Source organism: Corylus avellana, chromosome 2 (genome assembly GCF_965113065.1).
Source record: "Corylus avellana chromosome 2, dhCorAvel1.hap1.2, whole genome shotgun sequence".
In the NCBI taxonomy this organism is placed as follows: Eukaryota; Viridiplantae; Streptophyta; class Magnoliopsida; order Fagales; family Betulaceae; genus Corylus; species Corylus avellana.
Genome location: NC_142491.1, coordinates 39,230,872 through 39,251,650, shown reverse-complemented (window position 1 = coordinate 39,251,650; position 20,779 = coordinate 39,230,872). Strand labels below are relative to the sequence as shown.

At 36.2% G+C, this 20,779-nt stretch overlaps 4 protein-coding genes across 4 annotated transcripts; 3 read left to right on the top strand and 1 right to left on the bottom strand.

Annotated features, from left to right (window-relative positions):
• Positions 1 to 2,187: 2,187 nt before the first annotated feature.
• On the top strand, positions 2,188 to 3,007 carry LOC132167586 (uncharacterized). Its single transcript, XM_059578596.2, has one exon. It carries the CDS (start codon positions 2,527 to 2,529, stop codon positions 2,839 to 2,841), a length of 315 nt encoding a protein of 104 aa, XP_059434579.2. The 5' UTR covers positions 2,188 to 2,526; the 3' UTR covers positions 2,842 to 3,007.
• A 5,672-nt stretch (positions 3,008 to 8,679) lies between these two features.
• LOC132168206 (C-8 sterol isomerase) lies at positions 8,680 to 10,307 on the top strand. Its single transcript, XM_059579330.2, has 3 exons — positions 8,680 to 9,538; positions 9,620 to 9,769; positions 9,867 to 10,307. The coding sequence occupies exons 1-3, from the start codon at positions 8,897 to 8,899 to the stop codon at positions 10,155 to 10,157; spliced, it is 1,083 nt and encodes a 360-aa protein (XP_059435313.2). The 5' UTR covers positions 8,680 to 8,896; the 3' UTR covers positions 10,158 to 10,307.
• Positions 10,308 to 10,416: 109 nt separating this feature from the next.
• Positions 10,417 to 13,227, bottom strand: LOC132168205 (Pentatricopeptide repeat (PPR) superfamily protein). Its single transcript, XM_059579329.2, has 2 exons — positions 12,653 to 13,227; positions 10,417 to 12,010 (listed from the first exon to the last, which is right to left on the bottom strand). The coding sequence occupies exons 1-2, from the start codon at positions 13,225 to 13,227 to the stop codon at positions 10,417 to 10,419; spliced, it is 2,169 nt and encodes a 722-aa protein (XP_059435312.2).
• A 1,857-nt stretch (positions 13,228 to 15,084) lies between these two features.
• LOC132187103 (uncharacterized) lies at positions 15,085 to 20,506 on the top strand. The gene is made up of 6 exons (XM_059601281.2): positions 15,085 to 15,261; positions 15,494 to 15,599; positions 16,996 to 17,040; positions 17,199 to 17,307; positions 18,794 to 19,109; positions 20,057 to 20,506. Exons 1-6 carry the CDS (start codon positions 15,214 to 15,216, stop codon positions 20,246 to 20,248), a joined length of 816 nt encoding a protein of 271 aa, XP_059457264.2. The 5' UTR covers positions 15,085 to 15,213; the 3' UTR covers positions 20,249 to 20,506.
• The last annotated feature ends 273 nt before the right edge of the window (positions 20,507 to 20,779 follow it).

The window sequence follows — 20,779 nt, the reverse complement described above, 5'->3', positions numbered from 1 at the left end:
AAGTAAACAAACACCATTCGAATTGTCAATTCATGCTAATGAGAGGGGGCCAATTGTAATATTGACAACTTTTGCTATACAAAAGTCAACATGTCAAAAGATCTACTGTGCAGGTCTAAGGACTTTGTAGCACGATCGAGGAAAATCAGGGCTAACCCAACCACAGGATCGAAGATTTGGAAAATATATACAAATTATACAATCCCCATCCTTTAATAATTGTCTCCTGCCCTTTCAATGACGCTAGGATACCCTCATTCTTGCGTCATTTAAAAAAATATAAGAAAAATTATACTTTTTCTCCTTTAATTTATGCCTAAATTGTAACATCTCGTCCCCCGAGAGGTAGCTCAATCGGCTCGAAACCACGCCTCATGAAACGGTGGTCATTAGTTCAAATCTCCCATCTCCCTCTTGTGCGGACATGTCAAAAGTTAATGAAAAATTTTAACGGTGGGAGGTGAAATGAAAGCATTAAGTCATTTTGGGTATAAATTTGAGGTAAATTAGTGTAGTTTTTTAAAAATGAAATGGAAGGACGATGGAAAAGAATAAAGTTTTCCTCCAAACTGAAATGGAAGGACGATGGAAAAGAATAAAGTTTTCCTCCAAACTGGGTCGGAGACATTTCTTTCAACCTAATGTATAAAAGTGACATGTATCCCTTAAACATGTGAGATGCACATATTTTTTTAATAGTATGGATAAAGTTAGAATAAATTTTATTAAAAACTCATGTGCATCCCCACATGTTATTAAAAAAATGAACCCATGTCACTTTTACAGACTAGGTTGAAAAAAATTTCTCCGACCCAATTTGGAGAAAAACCTTATCCGATGGAAAATGCATAAAAGTGAAGTGGGGTTGTAATGTTTCACATGATGATCAAACTTGATGATTAACAGGCTAAAGAGTTGCCTAAACTTGCCTAAACTTTGCATGTAAACAAAAACCTTGGGCGGATGGGATTGGACAAGGCAACATGCCAACATGTATTGGTTTTTATTTTATGTCCATGTCTTTTTCTCATTTTCTTGGGCAAACCACTTCACATATATATGCAAATTGACTTGTCACATGAGCACACCTTCTCTTGCTGAAAAACATGCTTGATTGGTCTTTAATATGACAAAAAGTTGTTTTGCATTATTGCAAGACTACATGGTAATCAAGCTAAGTGGTCAAGTTGTCAATTTTCTTCTTGTGTCACATTCAACTTTCCATGACCATATGATTTTATATGTTATTTCCTCACCACCAAATCAAAAAAATTAAAATGAAATTGATTTTTCCATTTTAAAAGACTTGGGATCTCACAACTCTTAAGTTATGGGAAGCTTAAAAATGCTTTTTTATTATTATTTTTTTCTATAAAAAAAACTCTATTTTTTAACCATTCCCAAATAGGCTATCAACCATTAATCATAACAATAATTACCCATTAAGGCAATCCATAATCCATATCCGTTTGATCATATTTGGCTGTTGAACCACCCATGGTCTCTTGGTCAATAAAAGCCCGACCGTGATGGTGACCCTATACTAATATAAAGCCTCTTATGATCTCATCCAAGTCAATCAGGCAACATATTCATGAAGCCACGATTACCAAACAAACAGCCCCTAGCCCAACCTCAGCCAGATTTCAAGCCAGTTATGGCCAAATCAAGTGAAGCCAAAGCCAAGACGAGTCAATTCAACTTTTCCCCCTTTTTTTTTTTCCTTGGCCGATTCAACTATGTTAACCGAAAGTAACTGTCAATCAACCATTTAAAAAAAAAAAATGCAACAAAAGAGAGAGAGAGAGAGAATCTAGTAAAAAAGAAGGGATTCATTCGGGTCTCTTTAGCAAATGAGTGGGACGGACCGGACCTAAAGACCCAAATTTTTTTTTCAAAATCAACTTTAATATTTTTACTTTTTACATCACACCAATCACTTTTTATTACTATTCAAGTAAAAAAATCACTACAAAATAATTTTTTTTTTCACTTTTTTATATATAAAATATTCTTACTTTTTTTTTTTTTTTTTTTTTTTTTTTTCTCATATCAATTAAATATGCTATAATTCCGGTCCACTTCTCTTTTCCAACCCTTTGCCAAACACAGCTTCGAAATGTTCCTAGAAAAGAATTTTATTATTTTGTTATTATTATTTTTGGTTGGGAAAAGAGGGAGGGGGGTTGGAAAGGGCCCCTCCGACCACCCTTTGTCTCATTTTCCACTGCCCTGTGTCCCTTAGAACATGGAGGAAATTATGGCAGTTCAATCTTCTCTCTCACCCAAATTCCCAACCATAAAAGCTCTCCTACAACCAGAAACTCTTCCTAATTCTTGAAGCAACGAAATAAACCATCATCATGCCGAGAACAAGAACCCTCATAACCCAAACAGAAAGTAAAAGAATCCCACTTTCTTACCATCATTGCCATCAAATCCAAGCACAAAAGCACCCATAATTTTAATTTGCACAGCTTCCTTTGCCCCAGTCAAATTTTCCAAAAATCCTTCCCACTTCAAAAAATGGAGATTGAATCAGTCAAGTGCGAGTGTTGTGGGCTCAAAGAGGATTGTACTCAGGACTACATAACTGAAGTCAAGGCCAAATTCAACGGCAAATGGCTTTGTGGGTTGTGCTCAGAAGCTGTGAGAGATGAAGTTAGCCGGGGAAAGAAGCCGCCATCCGGCGTGGAAGAAGCTGTGAAGGCTCACATGTCATTTTGTCGTAAATTCAAATCGAATCCGGCGGTTCGAGTCGCCGACGGGATGAGGCAGATGCTAAGGAGAAGGTCAGGGGACTTGTCATCATCCCCATCTTCCGGTGGCAAGTATTCATGATCAGAAAGCTCGTCAACAATGACCGATACATCCTCTTTCTCGTTGTACTAATCGGAAAGAAGTAGATGGTTGGAATAATATAGGTGGCCTTTCATGGCCAAGTTAATTCAACTTGTCTTGTACATGCAGGGGATTTTGTCTCAAACGATGGAGGCTTCTTCTTCAATCTTGGCTTTCCCAATCCTTAATCAATTCATAATATTGGTGTGTTTTTCTCTTCTTTTTTAGCCCCCCAAAAAAAAAAAAAAAATACAACAATTTTCAAAGGGAAAATCCGAACTTTTTATTAACAATTTCTCTCTCTCCCTCTCTCATTCTTCTTCTTATTTTTTTTAACTTTTTCAATGGTGTAGATTTAACTTTCAAGTTTTTTTTTACGAGAAAGAGAAAAAGTGAAATTAAATTTTACACCATTCAAAAAATACAAGAGATTTCCAGTAATTTTATTTACGGCACCCGAGCCAAATCCAAAAATTATAACCAATGTCAAGGAGGAAAGTTATTGTATACAAAAAAATCAAGAACAAATCTCGATTTTCTAATATTAAAATTCAGTATTAAGAGTCAACTTCCCACTCCACTAGAAAGGACAATTTCAACATTTGCACTAAGCTTCAATTATTTGAGTTAATATATTATTTTATTTTATTTTATTTTACCATAATTACTTGATGAGACAGGGAACATTTTTTCCTTTTTGACAATCTCTTTGTATTTATAAAATGCACATAGGACACATTGGCTTTCTATACCACCCAAAATTACAACCATGGGATCGTTGGTAATCAATCAACTAGAATGTTTAACTGGAATATTTATTTTGATATCATGTTAAATTACCAGAGACGATAAAAAATTATTTATTCAATCAGTTGAGTAATATTCTAACACCTCAAAACTAAGAAATAAATGGATCATTAATTTCCTACACATTTGGACATGATAGAGGAGATTCAAACAAAGATTGATATGTTTTTTTTTTTTTTTTTTGACATGTCCACACAAGGGAAGGGGGAGGGAAGATTCGAACTAGTGACATCCGCTTCATTAAGCGTGGTCTACAGTCGATTGAGCTACTCCTTGTGGACAAGATTGATATATTTTATGTATGCATGTTAGAAATTTTTTTTTTAAAAAAAAATTCAATAGTGATGGTCCAAAATTACATGATCAATGACAATGATGGTTTTAAGTAATTTCCCAAGAAAAACAGTATATTCTAGTTGTGGAAAGAATAATTATGTCTAATTAATTACTTAATTAATTGATTAATTAATGATCTTCCATGTGATAGGGTAAGAGTGCATTTCATATTGATGGGGGTCAAAAGTAGGGTATTGACAAATTGAGACAATTACTTGTTTTTTTCAATAACCAACTGAAGGTGCCGTGTCTCATCTGAACCGTCAATGCCCATCATGATTCATGGCATGGCATATCTGGATCGAATTGGATTCCTGAAAATAATCTGTGGGAATGGGGGATGCTGCCGTCAAAGAGGATGTGGGCAGAGGAGTCCGGCAGCCATTGTAACTGACCAGCAAAGACGGTTACTTGCTCCTTTTAAAAAAAATGTAAACCAACTTTTCGAGATTCCCCCTAAAAGGAGATGACATTAAAACACCTACTTTTTGGAAGCAGTTGATATCATAAATAAATTAATCCCCACTTATGAAGGGTTAGAGTATGAAAGAGAAGACGGGTCAATATTTTTTTTTTGGATCCAGATTTCCTCCAATTGTGGAGAAATTGGAGATTCTCGAATGGTTAATCGTGACTTTTTATTTTAAATTTAATGGTTTATAAAATTATTTAAATGTCGGTAAAATAAAAGCTAACATTTAATGCCTCGGTTATACAAAAATAGTTGACATTTTATAGACCATTGAATTTAAAATGACGGGTCACGATTAACAATTGGAGAATCTTCAATTTCTCCTCAATTAGAGGGGATCTCAATTCTATTTTTTTGAGGTTGTTTGGGTTGTCCACTATTTTTTTTCATTTAATTCTGTTGTAATCCCTTTTCCCTGTTAATTAGAAAGAAAAAAAAAAAAGTATCGTTCTAAAAACGGGATTGTGTTGTGTGTTGATCCTCAAATAACTTAAACAACAAAAGAAAATATGTTTTATTGAACTGCTTCGCACGTTATATATACTAGCTTACAAAGCTAGTGATATACGCGAGATTCTTTATTATAATTTAATTTTAAAATTTAAACACTTTATTTTTTATTATAAGTTAAAAAAACGTATAAATATATATCTTGCCCCTTTAAATAAAAAAAAAAAATTAAATCTTTGTTCCTATAAGTATATATGATTTAAAATGAATAGTATAAAGAAAAAAAAATTAGCAAGAAGAATACATGGATTATAATATAGTTAACGCAATTAATGACCAATTTTTTAAGAAAAATCCGGTTATATATATATGACGTTGTTTTTTTTTTTTTGAGAATCAATACATAATAATTTGATTTATATTATTTGTTTCCTTATTTTATTCAGACATTAATAATACTTAATTTATTGAATAATTTATATATGGAAAACTCTTCAAATATAATTAATGCAATTAATGACCGATTTTTTAAGAAAGAACCGTTTCACTCTTAAAAAACCAGTTAAAAAATTATGCCTTAAAAAACTGGTTTAGCCTTTAAAAAAAAAAAAATGATAGAATATAATAAAAACTCCACATTTTATCCATAAAAGTCTACATGACAAGATGCCACATTATGGTTATTATATATATATATATATATATATATATATATATATATGATGGTTTTGTTACAGTAGGGTATCTGAAAGAAACATTTTGAATGGTTTGTTTCAGTCACTCAAGTCAAACTTTCTTTGTCTCTCAACAACCCTAATTATAATTAACTTCTTAATTATCTATATAAGTATGACCTAAAAATAAAGCCCATGTGATTCAGGTTGTAACCTCACTAAATAATGGAAGATTAGTTTATTATAAGTGGGAGAAAAAGCTTCATTAATGTCTTCGAACTTATCATCAACCATCATCCCCAAAACCGTACTAAATGTCAGAATATTATAACTTACTTATCTCTGTTTTGTTACACAAATTAAAGAGAAAAAAAAAATAGTGAACAAGTAGCCGGAAAAAGGAAAAGTAAAACAACAAAAACCATTGCATTAACAATCAACTGATTCAACTTCATGTTGGCCATAAAAAGTTAAAAAGAAAATCAACATCATGAACAAGATTTGGCATTTACTTTCACTACATCATCAGCCTATGCTCAAATAATGAAGTACCAAGGCAACTTAGCAATTTAGCAAATCTTGCTATGTTTGTAAATGTGGGTATGGCTTAAGCGAGAGCCCGACAGTCACAAGTTAACAGTTAAAGTAGTTAACTCTATTTGTAATTTGATCAAAATAATATAATACAATAAAATTAGTTAACAGAAGAAGAAGATTTATAATATCAAGTCTTCCTCTAAGTTTTATGTAATTTGTCAGAGATATAAACACCAAAATTCAAGCATTGATAAGTCCCAAATAGATAATAGAAACACAGCTAATATTTAATATAATATAAAAATAATACACGTTACAAATCTCCACTTAAGGCTGAAGTTCTACCAAAATACAAATACATAACAAGATAATATGTTCTGATACCCCTAGTGGGTCCAAGTTAGAACAAGATAATACTCCACTTAGGGTGGGAGTTGAACCACAACAGAATTAGGACTCTACACAAATCATCATATCTCAACAACACGTAGTCCCTAGTTTAAATACAATAACTAATAAACAACCAACTAAGAATAATCCACTAAAAGACCCACTTCCATATCTCTAGTTAACTGCTCCCACATCCACTAACTTCTCCCACGTTACTCCCACATTGCAAGTCCTCCAAGCATCACATAGCAAGCAGTTAGGACACGTACTTAGGATTGGGTCGCCTTACGACATGGCCTATCAAGCACGTATAAAATAAATCAACACAAAGATTTTGATAACAAAATTAAAACTTTTGAAAAACTCTTTAAAAGAAAACTATTACGAGGACCAATCAACCAACCCCAAAGGAATTTCACTAAAAGATTAACGTGTTACAACCGGTCTACTTACAAAAACTTTGTAACCTAGACACATGCTTGCAACCCTACCAAACGACTTGTTTACCTCTCGCCATAGTGCCTCAAAAACTATGACCTTCTTCAAACGAACAAGTTCGCTTACATCAAACCGAAACTCTGATGGCTTAATGTTTTCTTTATATGGTTTAATGGTAACAAGCAATTAGGAGAGGATTAATCTTTTGTTTAAGCTCAAAGTAATGCTCGTACCTTTATTCTACAATAGGGTTTCAGGATTGCATGTATTCAATCAATCATTCTCATTGTGCAGTCGAAGTGTCAATCGAATTCCATGAGTTTTAGAATGACAGTTGATGACCATTCTTCCATCAATCGAACATCAATCATGGGAGTTATCAAACTTATCTGGAATTTGTATACATACTTATCACATTGGAATTTGGTTCGATCGATTGTACATCAATCAAAACCTTGAATTCACCAATTTCAGCCTTATATATACATGGGCAGTACCGTCGTACAGATTTTCTACTTTCTAGTTTTGTGTTGATTTTTTTATTTGAATAGTAATAAAAAGTGATTGATGTGATGTAAAAAATAAGAATATTGTGGTTGATTTTGAAATTTTTTTTTTTAGTTTTTGGGTCTGATCCGGTCCGGCCTTTTGCCACACACAGCCCTAGCCCTTTTGAGTTTGGACTAAGAAAATCCTCCCCCCCCCCCCCCCCCTCCTTTTCCTGGAATTATGTTATGAGAGACCCTTTCTACATAATTATTTTTGGGGCCAGTGGACCACAATATATATATATATATATATATATATATATATAGATCTTTTTTTTTTTTTTTTAGCAATAACATAAACCACATTGTTTGGGACTGTCACCTCACCATTGTGAGATAGTTTTAAAATAAAAATGTGGTATAAAACATTACTCAAATTCATTAATAAATTTTTAGGAAAACTAGTTTGAATTTTGGCTTAATTGTATATATATATATATAGAGAGAGAGAGAGAGAGAGAGAGAGAGAAAGAAAAATGATTAGTATCAATATTTTGCCTATATTTTTCTCATATTATTTTACAAATCAACCATTAGATTTGTGGGGTCCACATAAGTCCACCAATCTAATGGTTGATTTATTGAATTAGTAAGAGAATATGGAGAAAATATTGAAAAATTATTGACACCAATCGTTATATTATTTGTAATTTCATTTTATTAATGGGTGAAATGTGTCTTAGTTTGATTGATGCTGACATGTCATTTGGTGATTTTAGTCAAAAAATTAAACGAAAGTTAGGCATAGACTATAGTGACCTGCTTGCTATTTTTGCATACCACAATGAACTTATTACAAACTGGGATAACCATAAGAATTGATTTTACACTTTTCATTAACTAAACTAACAAATCCTTACTAATACTTCAATGACCCATGAACTACCGCTCGCTAAAAGACATATCCCCTAAAAAAGAAGATAGTTATAGTCTTGAAATGTGTGTAAAATAAATAATGTTAGAAACTGTAGTTTTTAACTTACCATGCTAACATACTAGTATTAATCAGCTTTTGAATCATCCATTAATTGAAAAAAAAAAAAAAAAAAGATTGATTGATATTATTTTATCAGCAGAGTGAAATAATAATGAAAGAAATTTGTGATTTCTAGCATTGCTTAGGTGCAATTTACAAGTATATCCTCTATAACTCTGGTTTATCATTATTGAATTTGTACATCTTCAAAAGAATACCCATACCATTGGGCCATGGGCCCGGGCCGCGCCTTCCTTCTATAACTTTTTATGTTTATTTACCTGTCTCTCCTCTTCCAAAACGGTCGCTCATACAAAATATGACCGTTGGATTCAAATTTTGAAAGCCCTATATTTCTCGCATAAAATATTCAAAGAAAACAAAAAGTATTCTCAGAAAACTAGACAACCAAAAGAAGAAAGAAGCCATGAAAACGGTTATCTTAGCATCAGCCTCTGGGAAATCAAGCACCACCACAAGGACAATGGCCATGGAAAACGACCGCTCCGAAACCCATGACAGCTGCTACTTCCCTGGCTGCCGAAAAGACGCCAATTGCAACTGCAAGATTTGCTGGGCGAGCATCAGCGCCACCCTTGACCTCATGCCCATTAGCTGCCAGAAAAGCACCCTCACCAAGCTCTCAGCTTCTCGGCCCGAACACAACGTCGAGCGCACTCCAATCTCCTTCAATTCTTCGATCCTGTCCACGCCTAGATCGAGTCCTGATCGGTTACCAGCCTCGCCGGTTGTCATTTCCAAAGCAAGATTGAATTTGGACGACAAGATGGGGAAGAGCGAGGGAGATTGGGGCTCGAGGGGTTGTCTTTTTAGATTGGTGTTGGGTTTGAGCTTGGTTTTTGTGGCGAAATTCTGGTTTTCTTCTGGGGTTTCTGGGCTTTTCCAACCCGTGTTGTCACCGGATGTAGTCAGGAACATTGGCGAGAAATCATGGGTAGTGAAAGATTTGAAGGGAAGGCTGAGATTTTTGCAGAGAGAGTTGCAAGGTCTTGTTGATACCGAGATCTCAAATTGCAGCTATTCTAATTCTATTTGGGAAATTGATCAGGTACCGTATAGGAAACTCTAGATTCATTCAACAATTTTGTTATAATGGTTCTGTTTCTGAAAAATAAATTGCTTTTTTCAGGATGGTTTGCTCTTGAATTCGCGTTGTACATTGTACAAGTCAGCGATGGAGGAGGTGTTCATATGGGGTTGGCCATTGCAGACTGCGGGATTGCTCACAACTGGATTTTCTTCCCGATCATTCACCATCTTATCCGGCAGAGTGACAGAGGTGAGCGCAAAACACTCTTCATATTTACTGTTATCAGTAGAGAAAAGTTTCATATTTCTAACTTGAATTTCATGATTTTTATTTTCTGTGAACAAAGTGGTCCGATGGAAAGGTTGGGTTTATGATTCGGAAGGCAAACACTTCATGGGTGCACCAGAAGTGGGGCGCCTCAGTCGTGCAGTTAAATCCTGGAACCTGGGTTCTTGAGTATCGGCGGAGCTCAATGTTGGACAACTCAAGATTATTTTCAGCAGCAGCCGAGTTCGTGAAGTATCAGATCTCCAAAATGGTTGGAAGGGTGAAGCAAGAGTTTTGGCTCTTCTCTGCATCTGAAAACAACCGGTTCAGTGAGTTTACAGCAACATATGTTACGAAGATCCCAACTTAGAGAGAATCAATGGATATCGGCTTCTCTCAGCAGTGTCGGGTTCTCATCTCTTGTGAGAAGCTTTTTTCTGTTTTTTTTTTTGGTCATTAGTGCCGAGAACTAGATATTCTAAGATTTAAAATTGTATATGGCCCTACCTTTCATCAATGCAATTTAATCATTAGTTCATTGCCTCTCAGACTCTCTTATCATGAACTGGATTTTGACTATATTGCACAATCTTACAGAAAACGAACAAGAAAAAAGAAAAAGCATACGCTTACCAATAATCTTTACAAGAACAGACACCATTGTTGTAATGGTGAAACCTAGTCCTGTCTCTAATAACAATCTCTCTCCCATACATTTTTGAAACCAACTTCATAAAGGTATGGCAGTCCTCACAAATCCTAAGATTTTTCACTATGCGAATGCACAACCCTTTTGAATCACTCATTAGACCATAACAAAGTGCCAACTTCTCACTATGCCAGAGAACCACTTCTTTCTTTTCTTCCTCTTCTAAATCAACCACAACATTACGGGTATTTGGAGCATAACCAATCAGCTTCAACTCACTCACTACCTCATCTAATTTCTTATAGATTTGATCTGCTTGTTTATGATTTCTATCTGCCATAAAAAACTCATGCACCTCATTGTTTAATTCTATCCTGCTACATCCCCTCTCCTTAGATATACCTTTATGTTTCATCAAATTCCGCACCTCTCCAACATCTTCCCATCTTCTTTCTTTGGCATAAATGTTTGACAATACCACTAGAGCTCCATCGTGATCTGGCTCTAGCTCAAGAAGCCGTCTTGCAGCAAATTCTCCTAATTCATTCTCACCATGAACCCAGCAAGCAGCCATCAAGGATCCCCAAATGACAACATTAGGTGCCAATGGCATTGTCTCTATAACCTCAAGAGCTTCCCTCAAGAGCTTGGCACGGCCAAAGAGGTCAACCATGCAACCATAGTGCTCATGTTTGGGAGGGATGTTGTGATCATTAATCATGGATGAAAAGATTTTTCGACCCTCCTCGACTAACCCCACATGGCTACAAGCATAAAGCACACCAACAAATGTAACCCCATTAGGCTCAATTTTTTCATCTTTCATTTGATAGAAGAATCCTAGTGCATTTTTGGCATCACCATGCATGGCAAAGGCATTGATCATACTGGTCCAAGATATCACATTTTTTCTTGGCATCTCCTCAAATACCAATCTTGCTCTTTCCAAGCTCCCGCATTTAGCATACATATCAATAAGTGCATTGCCGACACGCAAATCTCCTCCAAATCCACTCTTGTCAACATATAAATGGATCCATTTGGCTTGGTCCAATGCACCAAGATGGGCACAAGCTGAGATGACACTCAGCATGGTGATTTGATCAGGTTTTATTCCTAATACTTGCATTTCATTGAATAAGTTAAGAGATTCTTGAGGCTGATCACTCTCAGCATAACCAGATATCATCGCACTCCAACATACCAAGTCCTTCTCAACCATTTGGTTGAAAATCATGCGAGCATCTTCAACACGTTGAAGCTTTGAATATGCAGAAACCATGGCAGTTGAAACAACTAAATTTTTAGGTGACATCTTATCGAACAATTCCTGAGCCAAATCCATGGATCCAAAACTTGCATACATGGTTACTAGAGCACTCTGTAAATGAGGATCAACCACAATATTATTTTCGGTAATGAACTTATGGATCACTTTCCCATAGCTTAAATTTCTGCCATGCGTACAGGCAGAAACAATTCTAGTAAGAATGATTTCATCTGGTTCCACACTGGACGTCTTCATCTCTTCAAATAGCCGGAATACATCATCAAAAAGGCCACTCTGGAAGTACCTATTTGGACATGTTAAAAAGGTCAGCCTTTACCCTGAACAGAAGAAAAAAAAAAGTGAAGGAAAGTTCTTCAACCATGACTTTCATTAAAAGTAGGAAAACATTATTAAAAAAAAAAACATGAATTTTATAATTGATCACTTTCTTAAATGGAGTGTCACCGCGGGAGAACTGGCTGAACTCCCATCTGGATGGGATACTCGATTTAAGTTTTCTGTTTCCAAAGCCATCAAAAATGGCAGCGGTTTCTTTGTCAAAATGCTTTTTAATTAAAATAAACTAAATTGTTACAAGATAACATATGCCCAGAACATGACTGGGGGAGAATGTGATGAAGCAATGAGGTGGATGTTGTGGTTGTGGTGGTGTGCCAGTCATTGAGGTGACATTAGAGGCAGTGGTGCAGTGGAGTGTTCTCTCTTAACTTGCAAAGAGAGGCCCAGTAGTGACATGACTACGTATTCTGTTTTAAATAGTTTTCTAAATCCTCAATTTTTATGTGTCGTAAACTCTGCTTCTATTTTCTTTCCATTAAATTTGTTTTCCTGAAATGCTTCTGAAAAATACGCCCCAATAACGTACGTGAAAGCAACTTAAATAGGAGTTGGAGGAATCAGTTAAAGATACCATCAATAGCCATACCCATCAACCATAATGCTCCACGTAACGACATCCCGGTGAGACATTTTATCGAACACCAATCTCGCCTCCATTATCCGCCCACACGCAGCATACATCCCAACCAAACCAGTCTGCACAAATGGGTCCGAGTCCAAACCCAACTTGGAGGCGAGCCCATGAATCTCCATCCCCTGATCCAATGCCGAAGCCCTCGACACCGCCTTCAGCAGCGGCGGGAAGCTGAACCTGTCCACACCAAGTCCGTCCCTCCTCATCTTCTCGTACACCAGAAGGGTCTTCTCGGGCTCGGCCCCGCGCGACAACTGGCGCATGAGCTTGTTGGAAATACGGTTGTCGGGCCTGGGGATCTGGGTGAAGACAGAGAGAGCGTAGTCAAGGCTGGGGGAGAGGGCGCAAGAGGAGTCGACGAGTTGAAGGAGGAGGGCGTTGGAGGAGTGGTCGAGCTCGAAGCGACGGAGGATTTGGGCGTGGACTTGTTTGAGGTGGGTGAGGGTGGTAGAGGACGCGAGAGCATTGAAGAGGGTGGGGGTTGGGTGGGGAGGGAGGGATAAGGTGGTCTGTGGGAAGCTTGACATGGCGTAGTTCTAAAATAGAGAAACGGAGGGAAATAGGTTTAAAAAGGAATTAATCTCAATGGATGTTTCAGCTCACGTACGGCACAGAGGAACAGACAATACTATGTATTTAGTGTTCTTATCATAATTCTATTCAGCTTTCATTCATCATATTAATGCTGAATGATGCTATATTTTTATTATATTGATATTCTATTTATAGAATATATGAGGTAAGTTATATAAGATAAATATTATAAATCCATCCAAATTTGTTCTAAAGATTGGTGCACGGCCACTTTCGTTAGGTAGTGAGTTACTGAGTTTGCTTTTCTTTTGATATATTCATTGCGCACACAAAAATTACAAACTCTCCAATACGGTTTTGGCACCTTCAATCATTTGTTCATACTTGACCCCAATTTCGTCTCTCTCCTCAAAACAAGTATTACTTCTAACCCATCTTCTAGTACAACATGTTACAGCCCCAAATTTCTACTAAATTTCACTATTGTCCAAGTGGCCAAAGCTTCGGCCATTATTGGGTCTAATATATACGGTTTGTATAACACACGATGGTTAAAAGTTAGAACACTACCTTCATTGTCTTGAACAATCACTCCCACACTCATCTTTTTTTTTTTTTTTTTTTGGCATCTATCGTTGCATCCCAATTCACCTTAGCCACATTCAATGAAGGTCATTTCCAACATGATTGTGCTTCAAACATAGTCTTTAGTCTAGACAAGGCTTGGTGAAATTCCTTCGATAACACTATTTTGCACATCTTACTAGTTAAGATTAGTGAGTATCTTGCACATCTTACTAGTTAAGATTAGTGAATAAGATCGCCCCGAATACTACTGTATTTTTACGGGACCAAATCCTCCTTGCCATTTGTTAGCAGCTCAAATTCTTCCACATATATTATAGTCATCATTCCATCTAAGATACATAAAAAATAAAAAAATAAAAATCCCTTTTCACTTTAATATTTTTGAATCTTTCTATTACGTCTAACCCAAACATCTCTCCATAACGAACACCTCAACAAAAATATGGCTAACGGTCTCCACATCTGATCCACATATGAGGGAAAAGGGTCCTCAAACTATAGCCGCTTTAAAAGATTGTCTTTTGTCGGGCAATAGATTAATGCATGTCTTCCAAAAAAAATCTTGACAACCCCCGAAACATTAAATCTCCAAATCCTTTTTCATAGGCCATTAACATTGAAGCTTTGGAATTTCCTCCTTTCAACTGCATTTTCCTCTCTTTGTTTAGATGGTAAGTGCTTTTACCGAAAAATCCCCACTTCATAGTACGAATCCAGATCATTTTGTTGTTTGGGCTTTATACCTCAATTCCATTTTGGTTAACCATTTGACACGTTTAATAAACATGTCATCCGAACCCAAGGCCTGGCAAAATAGGTACTTGGCAAATAAACAGGTACTTGTTTATCCTATGCATATAACTATTATTTAGGACGCTTAGATGAACCTACCTGTTTATCCTATGCATATAGCTATTATTTAGGATGTCTAGATGAACCTTATTATAAAAAAACATGCATAAGATAAATGGGTCGTAAACAAGTCATGGCAGGTATCTGTTTTGCCAGCCCGCCATTCATATCAAATCCTAACCTTATAATATCGTGTCGGGTTCGTATTAGATTTATGGGTTGTGTCAAAATTTGATAGCTCTAGTTTACTCAATCGTAATATTATTCGAGCCGGATTCCCGGTCCAGATAGGGGTAGTCCGAGACTTTTTTGACTTTGGGATCCATTTGATCCGCTAACTAATATTGGGCTTGGGCCCATCACTTTCCTAAAAGGCGGTCACTCTAGGCTACTGAGTCACTGACAAGCATTCGGCCACGAGAAAAAGGCTCCCACCGAATACAGCATTTTGCCGTTGCCAAATCGTCACACAAAACCAGTGGGCGAGAGGACTATTTCTCTTTCTTCGAAAGCAGGTGTCGCTGAAGACTGAGAGATCAATGGGCGAAGTCTTGTTCGAGCTCGAACAGGTTCTCAGATCCAGACAGGTACTTCACCAACCCTATAAATTCATTACAAAATTCATGAAACCTGATCACTGCGTCTTGGAATTGCTTTTGTTCTGCGAATTTGAAGCAATTGTGTTGCTGCTATCCGAATAATTCAAAAAGAAAAACGAAATGCGCTAATGTTGGCTAAGCACTTGTAAAATACTGATAGAATAAGTTCTCTCAGATTTTGTAAAATCGGCTAAAATGTGTTTGTGTGTGTGTGATTCAGGACAAAATTACGCCCCAAGAAGCTAGAGTTTTTCTAACGTGCAAGTCCAAGGCTGTTAAGAATTTTACGTTTGGCTCTCTTGCTGGTGCCGGTGTTACGTGGGCAGGTATGTGTTTCTGCTCGTCTTAAAAACACTGGTTGAATTGTATTTCACACTCATATACAAGCTGAATTCCGAGTAGGTTCTTGGCTTTTCACTTAAATTTAGTAGTAGAATCATTTAGTTTGTTGATATGAGGTCGTGCTGTGTTGAGTTGCTGATTGTGGTTATTGTTTCTGCAATGCTACATCCATGGCAAAAGCCATGTCTTGGAAGTGTTGTTGGTGTGATATTCTTGTTAACCTCCAGCTTCTGCAAAGCTAGATTGTTGAAGCATGAAATTTACATTATTTCTGTTTCTTTGGACCACAATTTTGCTGCTCCAATCATCTCCAATGAATCTTGGTGCTATGAAAGACTTAGAGTGTGTTTGGACCCATGATTTTGCAGGCCAAAGTGCGTTTTAAAACAAAATTGCGGGAAGCATTCTGTTTGGAAGTGCGTTTGAAATAAATGGCGGGTTGAAAATGTGAAAAAACTGCAGGCAAGGGTGCAATTTAAAAACCGCACAATTTTAAAAAGGCTGAACTGCATTGTAAAGGTCAAACTGTAGATTTTACCAAACGCTTAACTGATTATTTAAAAATTTTGTTTTCATTTGCTGTTTTTTGAAAAACAGCTAAATCAAATGAACACTTGGTGCATTTTTCACTTGGACATACAAATATATGTCTATAAGTCTAGCAACCGATTCGCTGGACAATTTGGCGTTTGGAAACGCACCTTTGACTGGTTCCTGGCAGTTCTCATTATGATGTAGGTTTATATTCCTAGCAACCAAAAGGCAGGTCACATCAAGGAACTTAATGATGACGGTTTTGTCGAAAGTTACGCAGGCTGTAATATAGTTTTACATGATTGCAGTCTCAGAGTCTTTTTGTAAATCATTAAATTAAATTTGAAGGATCTAAAAGAAATATTTATAGGACAATTTTCAACCCGTATTTTAGCATAAACACAATATGTTTGTTACTGCTTGTTAGCTTATAGCACATCTCAGTAATTCATGTACCCTACCACAATTAGGACAAGGAAAGTTCTTTTCGGTTGAGTCAACTTGATATATTCTGAACACAGAGTCAAATGTTTAAAGGAATGAAACTGCGGAAGAATTTTCTGAAGCTTTTAGAAATTTTTGATTTGTTGATTTCATTCTTACTGTTATCGAACTCATTGAATTGAGCAAGTGGGTTGTTCCTGACTTCCTGCATATGCTAGCATTCTTCCATAAATGGTCAAAATGAGTAGTAATTTGCTTTTTAACTTGTAATATTTAGGTGATAAGGTATATTTCTGTGCCTAAATATGGTTAAACCTTTTGTATGTTCTGTTATTGATGTTGCTTTATTACAGTTGTTGCTTTCTTAGAGTTTAACTAATAATCACACTACCTTTCTGACAGCAACATGGAGACTGAGTAAGTTTTCTCGAATCAACCTTTCGGCAGGTAGGATAAACCAATTCTCTCTCTAGGATAAATCAAGTCCCTCTCTCTAGGAGTGCAATTATTATCTTTTCAACATTAGTTCTGCTGACATTACACATGTACTGATCTACATGTCTTTTCCCCCTTTCTCTATTTTGTTAAATCTTTCCTTTTTTCAGGAGGTGCTGCTTTATTTGGGCTATGGAGGTTTGCTAGGTCCCTTGATTCATGTGTTGATCATGTTCTTGCACTAAATGGAAGTCGGATGCAAAAGGAGTTAGCAAATATGTGAGTCTCCTCATCCCATTTTCTATTGGTTGTTAACTTTTCCCGTCTAAGAGTGATTTTCTGGTAGTCATGAATACACATGTCAACAGACCATTCTTGCTGTTCTAAGGTAGTTAATGAGCCTTAGCCAATCTCACTTGGATTTCAAAATATGTGTTATTAGTTTCTGAAATTTTTGAAATTCATCATCATATTGAGATCAATATCGAGGGGCCAGGGCAATCATTTTGTTTTTTTTTATTAAAACTAACCCATTAATGGAGTTTCTCACGGCTGAGTTGAGCTTGTAGGAAACCTAATAGAGTTAATGTCTCCAAATAGGTCGCCGGGCCTTAGCTCAGCTGGTAAATAGGTGTGGTAGCATAGTGTTAGTCCCAGGTTCAGATATTTCAGAATAATATATATTTTCAAATAGTCCAGTTAACTGAGGGGAGGGATCTAGCCGGTAACTTAGGTGGTGAGCTGGCAATCAAGCAGTTTTTAAGGTGATTTAGTGATGTTAGAGTAAGTCAATTATGTTTTAACGTGTTCGCTTCATTCAGATATCCAAATTCTCTGAGCTTTCTTTCTAACAGTTTGAAATTTCAATGGTATAGCACAGTATACATGAGAGTTTTTACCAGTGGTATAGCTGGTGGCCAGGGGCCAACTCTCGGAGCGCGGTCGCCTGGAAGATGGTGCCTGTTTGCCTTATGTGGAGTTTATGAAGGGAAAGAAATGATAGGAACTTCGATAATCTTGAGAAGACCTTAGAGGAGCTCAAGTGCTATTTCTTTTTTCCCTCTTTACTTGGACAGCTGCTTATCTAGCTCCTCTTGTTATTAGCTTTTCAGATTTCCTTGTTCTCTTTTCTATTTCGTCTTAGGTGTTTTCTTGTATACTTCATCTATACAAGGGTTGCGTCCCTCTACGCTTTTTGATATATACAAGATTACTTATAAAAAAAAAAAGTTTTTACTAGTATCAACATCTTTATATTTGAAAGTTGATGTTTTTGTGTGTAAGGTGTTTCTTTATTTTTTGGCATTGTTTTCACAAATGCTCATTATGATTCAAGAAAACATTTAAGAAAATCTTCTTCTTCTTCTTCTTTCTTTGTGCCCCCTTTCCCCTTTCACCCTCCTCTTGAGTATCTTCCTGAAAATAGTTTATCATCTAACTGTGGCCCATGGACTAGACAACCATTATTTTATGTTCGCCATGGTTTACATCACATCATTGATCACACCATCACCCTTTTCCTTAAGGTGTGTATATAATTTAAGCGGAAAGAATGTACCCAACTTTGCACAAACTTGAATTGATAAATTGTATTATCCTGTATCGTGTTTCTATCATGGAAGATCACCTGTACTGATGTTTGGTGCTACAATTTTCGCTTCCTACTCCATTTTTAGCATCGTTTGTTTATATCACGTGCATGCAGATATTTCTGTACCCAAAGTTGGGTTGAATATCTTACTTAGAAATATATTTCAAATGACAGATTAGTGACAAAGTATCAGGATGATCCTCCGAAAATGCAGCTTATCTCTAAGCATTTCTATTCTGAAAAAGTTTTTGATGATTCAGATCAGCCAAAATTAAGGTGGCGTTATCGAAATTTTTTTAGTGATAATGTTGCTCATGGTCAGAGGACACATGAGGGCGACTCTCCCAGCAACTCTGAAAATAATTCGCACAGCAACTACCCTGGTGACTCACACAAAGATTCCCAAACTGATACCCACAACAAAGTTCATGGGAACTCCCACAATGACTCTGACAGCCAAAGAACTAATTTTGAGTCCAAACAAATTCTTGTAAGTGTACTCACCTATGCTTTTTTATCTTCATATAATCAACACTACCGCTGAAGGAATTTTTCTTGAAACTAATGTTGAACTGTCAAAAAAAAAGGGTTTTAGTTAGTGTGCAACTGAACTTTTGGCACTTGCTCTTGTTCTTTGGGAAAGTAAAAATTGTATTGTATGTTCAGGTTGATTATAATCATTTCTTTATTTTCATAACATATTTCTCGCTTGCTCTATACATATTGTAGAACATTATATTGCATTTTAACTGTTGAATATCACTGGTGTTGCTGAACTTATGTTTCAAATGATCATAAAACTGCAAAGATCTAATAGAATGGGTGATCTAGATGAAGTTATGAACATTACAAAATTTACAAATATTGTGCAAACTATGGTATTGAGTTATCGAGAGCTTCTTTTAAAGAAGTTGTCCTCTTTAGAAAATCATTAGTCAATAGTATACTATTTGTCCTCACACCTTAGAGAAACCATCCTGACTTCTTTATTCTTTCTGTTCAGTAGTCAATGATACTATTTCTCCTCGCACCTTAGAGAAACCATCCTGATTTCTTTCTTCTTTCTTTGGTGGACATTGCAGTCATGGTGATAAATTGCTTGTTTTCTTTTTATCTTTTTTATTTTATTTTTCTTCTCTTTTCAAGATAGATATGTGCTGGTCTCAATTGCTCTTCAATGATAACCTCATGGCTGGCCTAGCTATAGACGTTTGACATGCAAGGCTATTAATTTGATGCTTAGGTAGAGTTTGACAATCTTATTTAGTAAGGTGGGATTTTAAATTCTGATAGAAATGGAATCACCTACTTGTTTTATTCGTTCTTTTTTTTTTTTTTTTCCTTTCTTTTCTATCTATTTGTTTTATTCATGAATTTAGAAGGCTCATGCTATTTAATATTGCCTTCTTTTTTATCTGACCTATATTATTGTTATAGAGGAACCCTGGCTTCGATATGATGGCAGACCCTTTTGATTGTGTTTTTGGTAATCTGGCTACAAGGGAGGAGATTCATCTCCGTAATACCTCAAGCACGCCACCTAGGACACCTACTCGTGGCCATAAAAGATCTCACCGAAGGCGTCGAATGCACCATCAGAATGTCTTGTTAAATTCTCAACATGCATAAGAAGACGTTGCATGTCAACAAAACATCTGGAAGAATCAGAGGAGAAAGATAAAGAAACTATTAGTCAGGGTTATGAACAGGTACATTTTCGTGTTTGAATTCCAGCAATGAGGGGAATTCTGCGGGAATTATCAACTTCAGGTATATTATGACCATTTTCTCCGCGGTATTGTAATAAAGTTGTTAAATGAATCAGATGATAAGTACACAGTTAGCCTGTTTGGGCACTCTTTGATTATGTTACTACAAATGCTCTTTTACTGTTCTTAAAATATATATATATATATATATATATATATATATATATATATATAGTTTCAATTCTTGTCTAGTGTCTTCACTGGAAAAGGTGTTGAGGTGTGGTATGGGCCTCGTCAGCAATGCTGGTGACAGTGGTTGTGTTCGTGAGGGCGAGGACACTGGTGGAGGGGCACTTCTGGTTTGTACGAGAGGTGGTGGTGGCTGCGTTCTTTACGAGGTAACAGTAAACATTTGACCTAAGTTTTAGCATTTTATGGTTCCACTAACTCA

Excerpts from the sequence above, each read along its gene's own strand:
- LOC132167586 (XM_059578596.2), top strand. The coding sequence starts at position 2,527 with ATGGAGATTGAATCAGTCAAGTGCGAGTGTTGTGGGCTCAAAGAGGAT.
- LOC132168206 (XM_059579330.2), top strand. The coding sequence starts at position 8,897 with ATGAAAACGGTTATCTTAGCATCAGCCTCTGGGAAATCAAGCACCACC. Across the intron at positions 9,539-9,619 it reads CTATTTGGGAAATTGATCAG|GATGGTTTGCTCTTGAATTC; the intron begins GTACCGTATAGG and ends TGCTTTTTTCAG. Across the intron at positions 9,770-9,866 it reads TATCCGGCAGAGTGACAGAG|TGGTCCGATGGAAAGGTTGG; the intron begins GTGAGCGCAAAA and ends CTGTGAACAAAG.
- LOC132168205 (XM_059579329.2), bottom strand. The coding sequence starts at position 13,227 with ATGTCAAGCTTCCCACAGACCACCTTATCCCTCCCTCCCCACCCAACC. Across the intron at positions 12,011-12,652 it reads TGGAGCATTATGGTTGATGG|GTACTTCCAGAGTGGCCTTT; the intron begins GTATGGCTATTG and ends ATGTCCAAATAG.
- LOC132187103 (XM_059601281.2), top strand. The coding sequence starts at position 15,214 with ATGGGCGAAGTCTTGTTCGAGCTCGAACAGGTTCTCAGATCCAGACAG. Across the intron at positions 15,600-16,995 it reads TGCCGGTGTTACGTGGGCAG|CAACATGGAGACTGAGTAAG; the intron begins GTATGTGTTTCT and ends CCTTTCTGACAG. Across the intron at positions 19,110-20,056 it reads TTGAGTCCAAACAAATTCTT|AGGAACCCTGGCTTCGATAT; the intron begins GTAAGTGTACTC and ends TTATTGTTATAG.